Source organism: Electrona antarctica (genome assembly GCF_951216825.1).
Source record: "Electrona antarctica genome assembly, contig: scaffold_89, whole genome shotgun sequence".
NCBI classification, from domain to species: Eukaryota; Metazoa; Chordata; class Actinopteri; order Myctophiformes; family Myctophidae; genus Electrona; species Electrona antarctica.
In genome coordinates this window covers 290333-296619 of record NW_027638359.1, presented here as the reverse complement: position 1 = coordinate 296619, position 6287 = coordinate 290333, and the positions used below count along the sequence as shown (strand labels likewise).

At 42.6% G+C, this 6287-nt stretch overlaps 1 protein-coding gene across 1 annotated transcript; it reads left to right on the top strand.

The window, feature by feature from the left end:
• Positions 1-1326: 1326 nt before the first annotated feature.
• On the top strand, positions 1327-6010 carry LOC306918145 (uncharacterized protein; the record flags this gene model as incomplete). Its single annotated transcript, XM_079531027.1, has 8 exons — positions 1327-1346; positions 1443-1511; positions 2049-2196; positions 3535-3811; positions 3913-4090; positions 4180-4256; positions 4468-4587; positions 5900-6010. Exons 4-8 carry the CDS (start codon positions 3563-3565, stop codon positions 6008-6010), a joined length of 735 nt encoding a protein of 244 aa, XP_079387153.1. The 5' UTR covers positions 1327-1346; positions 1443-1511; positions 2049-2196; positions 3535-3562.
• Between the last annotated feature and the right edge of the window lie 277 nt (positions 6011-6287).

Below are 6287 nucleotides of genomic sequence, written 5' to 3'. Positions count from 1 at the left end.
TATAAGTAGTTTACAAACAAGCCGTCAGAGTTTTGAATCGAGGATCTACTTTTCTCCTCCCGTGTACGGCTCGCCCTGTCCGGCTACGAGCCGTCCCTCGTCACAGCAGCCTGGCTCCCTGCTTCCTGGTTTACCTGGCTGAACACAACAACACACTTTTCCTACCACTGCCGCGATGGGCCGTTCGTGTTCTTTCTTTGAATGCAAGGCCACCACGGGACTCCATGCCTTCCCCAAGAATCGTGATATAATCGTGTTGTGGTTGAGAGCGATGGGTCGGTCTGTGACCACCACCAACACCATGGGAATGTTCGCTTGTAACAAGCATTTCAGCGCCGAAAGTTACGAGAACTATGGAATATTCCAGATGGGGTTGATTGTCCAAAGTCAGCTACGAGTCAAAGCAGATGCTGTACCGAACGCTGCATATTTTGCCCTGCCTTCAAATTCAGTAAGTTCATTTTGTAACCTTCATTATTTGAGTTGTCCGAAAGTATTTATCAGTAACGCCAACGATAAGTCATTTCCCCATAAAAAATACACTACACACGTTGTGAGCTGTGCGGGGAACACACGCATGTGAGTTTAGAGACAGATGAAGCAGGGACCCCTTAGCTGAGAGAGAGATGAAGCAAGGACCCCTTAGCTGAGAGAGAAATGAAGCAGGGACCCCCTTGCTCAGAGAGAGAGATAGATGAAGCAGGGACCCCTTAGCTGAGACAGATGAAGCAGGGACCCCTTAGCAGAAAGAGAGATGAAGCAGGGACCCCTTAGCTGAGACAGCCTGAGAGAGGCAAACGTTTTTTGTGCTGTGTAAATTCATGTTTATTTGTTTATTTACACATTATCCTTTCTATTAATATGTTGGATTCATATATCTTATATAGTAAACGTGACCCTGGGGTCTGTAGCCTACTTGTGATCTCCCCCTGCTCTACAAACCTCTACAAAAAAGCTGATCTACAAGCTTACAACACGTTGCCAGAATAACCAGACTGGGTTACCATTGGCTGGGGTACCAAAACGTTCCTATCACAAAGATTTGGTGGCCTCCCAGTGGCAACTCTGAGAACCCCTATCTTGATTTGTCCTGAACCAATGCAAAATATGAGCATGAACAAACGTTTTTGTGAGCTGATTTATGTATTGTATTGTCTTGTCATGTTTTCTATCATTGTCAAAAGTGTCAGCTGATCAGGTATAATTGTATTTACAACAGCCTAAGGCATGCCAGGACATGGGGTGCCAGACAGAACCCACTACCAAGGAGGTTGGGTGCCAAACCTTTCCTAGCACTAGAGATATTGGTTTTCAACACCACAAGAAGCCAGAACGAAGAAGCAAGAGTGAGTTTCATATTGTACCCATACGATACCATATTCATGTTCCAACTAATGTCTTGATTTGTGTGTAATGCCCCTTTGTAATGTCTACTGTCATAGCTACTCAAGTCATCTTGCGTGTCAAGGAAAAAGCATCCAGCACTGATCCTGCAATAACACTTGTACAAGGTAGGGCTGGGCCATATCTATCTATCTAATAAATGCAAGTCTGTCTGTACGTCTGTGTGTAATCCACGTAACTCGAGAACCGTTTGCCCCACCGGCTTCAAATTCAACACACGCGTGCCACACCACCACAGGGGGTGCAGTGCCCGATGCCCAGGGTCCATATATGGAGCTGGACTGTTTTGACACCATGCTGACGTCTGCATATACTCCATATTTGGGTATGCCTGACAAATAACTCCATATATGGGCATAAAAGGGACACAGACATAATATCTGGGTGGGGCATGCATTTCCAACTTGCATAATTCAAAGTAGGCCAGTGCCCAACGGGCCTCGATATTATGGGCCACTGCTGTGTCTGCCTGCCTGCCTGCCTGTCTGTCTGTCTGTCTGTGTCTCTAATTTTAACTTCTGGGTCCAAAATGAACTGGAGATTTGTACCCTGGTGGTGTGCAGTTTACATTTTTCATATACTGGTAAATATGAATGAAGGCAACGTTTCACTCTTTCTAATGTTGGACTTTAATCTTGTATTAGTTCTACCGCTGGCAGCCTCCACTCCAATTTCGACTCCAGCCTCCAGTTCCGACCTCTCTTCACTTGCCTCTCCTGCCAAAAGGCCAAGAACAGAGGACGACCCTGACTATCGGCTAGAGGAGACGGGCTCTTCAGCTTACAATGACAGGTAGGTCTCAATATTAGTAGTATAGTATCATTTCACTTTTCATGGAGCAATGACGTGTTTTACTTGGGGGTCATCAATATGTCCATACACAGACAAATGTGTCCGTGCCATGGCAAGACTTCTTTGAAGAAATCTTTAGATTTATACACATTATAATGTTCTTATTTTGATCACAAGACTCAATTACTGAGTGTTCTCGGAATATGTATTTTGAGCAATTGTTTTCTAACTTTTTATTTGCAAGGACCCTCTTAATTCAGACCTGTAATAGGGCTAGCTCTTTATGTGTTTGTCCACTCATTTTGTATGTCCATGGCAAAATTAAAATTTTGACAATGTCCACCCCATGCCACCATGGCGATGACCCTAGCCGCAATTTGCAACTCTAGATTTATTTTATAATGGGATGAATCTAGAGTTGCAATACCCTCCATTGATTCCCCATTCATCCAATTTGCTTTTGCGACCTGCTTGTATTAACTCATGTAGACCTGAGGAAGATTCTACAAATGCCTTCTAAATTCTGACATTTTCATGTCAAGGACCCCCCAAAAAATATGCAATTGGCCGCCGACCCCCATGTGAAAATATGTTGTTCCAGCCAGGCAGAGGCAAAGATTTGAGTTAACGTTTGCTGTGAAAGAATATATATTAAAGATTTTTCAAAAATGGCAGATCTACAAGCTCGTAGCGCGGCACCAAGTGCCACGCTATGAGCTTGTAGATCTGCCATTTTCAATAGCTAAAGTATAACCTAATGCTTAAAACACAAAGGGGTTCCCGTCCAGAATGGGTTAAACGACCAACATTGCAGCTCTTAGGCCAAGCTTGAATAATCTGCCAAGCTTTTGTTTCATAAAAATCCACCGTAGACATGTTATGGGCTATTTTCTGTCAAGACATTATGTGCAAGTGTTGGAGTTTGGAAGCACTTGTCGAACGGCCCTGTGTACCACCTGTTTCGAATTTGCACATAATGCAGGAGGCAGCAGCGCGACCCGTTAATAAAAATGAATGCTTCCAAACTCCAACACCTGCACAGAATTTATTGACAGAAAGTAGCTCATAACATGTCTACGGTGGATTTTTATGAAACGAAAGTTTGGCAGATTGAAAGAGGATAATTCAAGCTTGGCCTAGAGCTGCAATGTTGGTGAGTCGTTTAATACAAGCAGGTCGCAAAAGCAAATTGGATGAATGGGGACTTTGGGGAGTCAATGGAGCGTATTTGCAACTCTAGATTCATCCCATCCCAATCTAGAGTTTCAAATTGCGGCTAGTGATGACCCCTGGTTTCATGATTTTCCTTGACACTGCCACAATGTATCTTTTCTATAGCACAATAACAGATACCCCACCTCAGACGATGAGAAAATTCATTGTTTATGAAGAGAACTTGATGGAGCTGTTCAGGAAATGCCCTGTCTGCTCAAGATCATGTACTCCGAGGACCAGGACGGTGGGAACATTGCTGCATGTGGAGCAAAAGTGTGGTCACTGTGATTATCACTACCAGTGGGACAGTCAGCCATATGCCCAAAACATACCGGCTGGAAACCTACAGCTGGCTGCAGCAGTGCTTTTCACTGGGTCGTCCTTCTTAAAAGTGGAAAAGGTGAGAGCAGTTTTGTTATTACTATTATTTTAAATATGTATGTGCTGTGGTCAGTCATATTTGGTGTGTGCGCGTGCGTGTGCGTGTGTCTGTGTCTGTAGTTCATGAAGGCATTTCACATCGTGGGGATTTGCCATACGACGTACCTCAAGCACCAGAGACGGTTTCTCTTTCCAGCCATCAACTGGCATTGGACAGAAGAGCAGAGGCACATCATTAGAGAGGCCATTGCCAGAGGGGATGTTATTCTTGGAGGGGACATGCGCTGTGACTCTCCTGGTATGTACTGTACATTATAGTGACCAACGTTTTGTTTGTTTTTATGTATATTTATTTTTTAAAGATCAACCGTCCCCTCCCTCCCCCAGGGTACTGTGCCAAATATGGGACCTACAGCGTAATGGATCTTCGTGCCAACAAGATGATTGACATTCAACTGATTCAGGTAAAGGTTTACTGTTACAATGTACAATACCCTGAAGAAGGCAACTTGTTTGTCGAAACGTTGGTAACCCAATGAAAAGTATTTTTAGCATTGTGACTACGAGCTGTGCGACCTCTCCTTTCTATTTTAAACATGTACATGCATAACATTTTTCATCTGTCATTACAGTTGGAAAGTTATTTGTCATTTTGTATTTGATTTGTAATTTCAGAGCAATGAGGTTGGAAATAGCGCACGGATGGAGAAGGAGGGTCTTATAAGGAGTCTTGACCACCTGAAAAAGAATGGGATGAGCACTATTAAAAGAGGACGGGAAGACGGTGGACTCCATGTTGCTCCCTGGAAGGAAAGAAACATGCGCAATGGGCTATTTGCGGCCAACACTTCCGCGTTCAGCTTCCTTGGTCTCAAGTGCGCATGTTTCTTTCCTTCCAGGGAGCAACATGCAAGTCCACCATACGCTTCCCGTCCCCTTTTAATAGTCCTTGTCCGAGTGTAAATTATTCCGCCCCTCCTTCAACACACATCGCTCAAACGAACTGCAGCGGCCCAAATCTATGGTTGAGACCTCGGTTTCATAGACACATACGTGTGCTTTCACTTGGGCACCCCCAGGAGAAATAATGAGCAACCAGGACATTTCTATAGTTTTTCTACTAATCCACTACGTCTCAGATTTATAAGTATTATACTAGTTACTTTGTAGCTTTTGATTATTATTACAAAACATACATGAACCACGCCAGCCCTTTATACATTATGGCCGTTTTGCGATTCAACACGTTGTGAGCTTGTAGATCTGCTATTTTCAAAAGATTTGTATACATTTGAAAACTTGTGAAACGGGAGATTCTTCATAATAGAAGTTGTACTTTAAGTATCAATCAATGCTTTATTTCAGACCCAGATCCATATCACAGAAGAATAAAATATATATAAAACAGTATAAATACATGTCTAACATGTCTAACGTGCAGACAAGCTAGTCCGCCAGACGCCAGTGCTTCCACGTGTTGGAAGAGAATCTATGCAAACTGTACCTATACAGGGTTAGTCAAAAGCAGTAATTTTCTGACTCAGTTGCTCTGCATGTCAATTTATCAAGTTTAAAACAAGTATAAATCAAGTTTCTTAAGACTTCAGGGCAAGTTGGAACCCTGACACTTACAAACATATGGCTAGCACTGGAGCTTCTTGGAGCAGCAGCCTCATACTATCATTATACGCCACCTTGAGTCTTCTTCTTTGATGAATTGAACAAGGTGGACCCTAAACAAGTGAAATGCTTTACTGGGTCGTCCACTCACAGTTAACAGTTTTTGTATTGAGTTGTGCTTGAAATGTACTGAAATTCTGCAAACTGTTAAATGAATACATATTAAAATCAATCAATTCGCATGGACTCTTGCTTATATCGACACCACAAATGAGCAGTATAGAAGGATGTGCAATATGCTGAACTTGTGACACAGTGTATTTGCTTGAGCATACGGCTTTCTATGTTGTCTAAAAATGTCCCTGTCATCAGAGAGGTCATCTGAAATTACACATACTCAATACACACACTGAGAATATTACCAGCTCAGGGAAGGTTGATTGCCTGTCTTCTCTGATTCTGACAATCATAATCTTACTCTTTTTAGCATAATATCAAAATCAGCACCATACTGCGTACATATTCTCAGCAGCTGTTGGAGACCAGCAATGTATGGACTGAAGAGGACCAAATCATCTGCGTTGCACAAGGTGATTGACGGTCATAATCATCCACCTTACATCCCGTACCAGAAGCATTTAAACACAAAGATAAATCGTTCATATATAAATTAAATTCAATTGGGGATAATATTCCCCCCTGCCGGACAGAGATGGATACATGGAAGTATATTTTGATACCAATACTTTTGTAAATTGATACTTTTACTTAAGTATAAAATAAATCACACTTGTGTCAAGTGAGAGGCACCGACTGTGGCTGCCACAAAAGTCCATAGACTTGGCTGCCACATGACGTAATTTCTGAAAAACAGA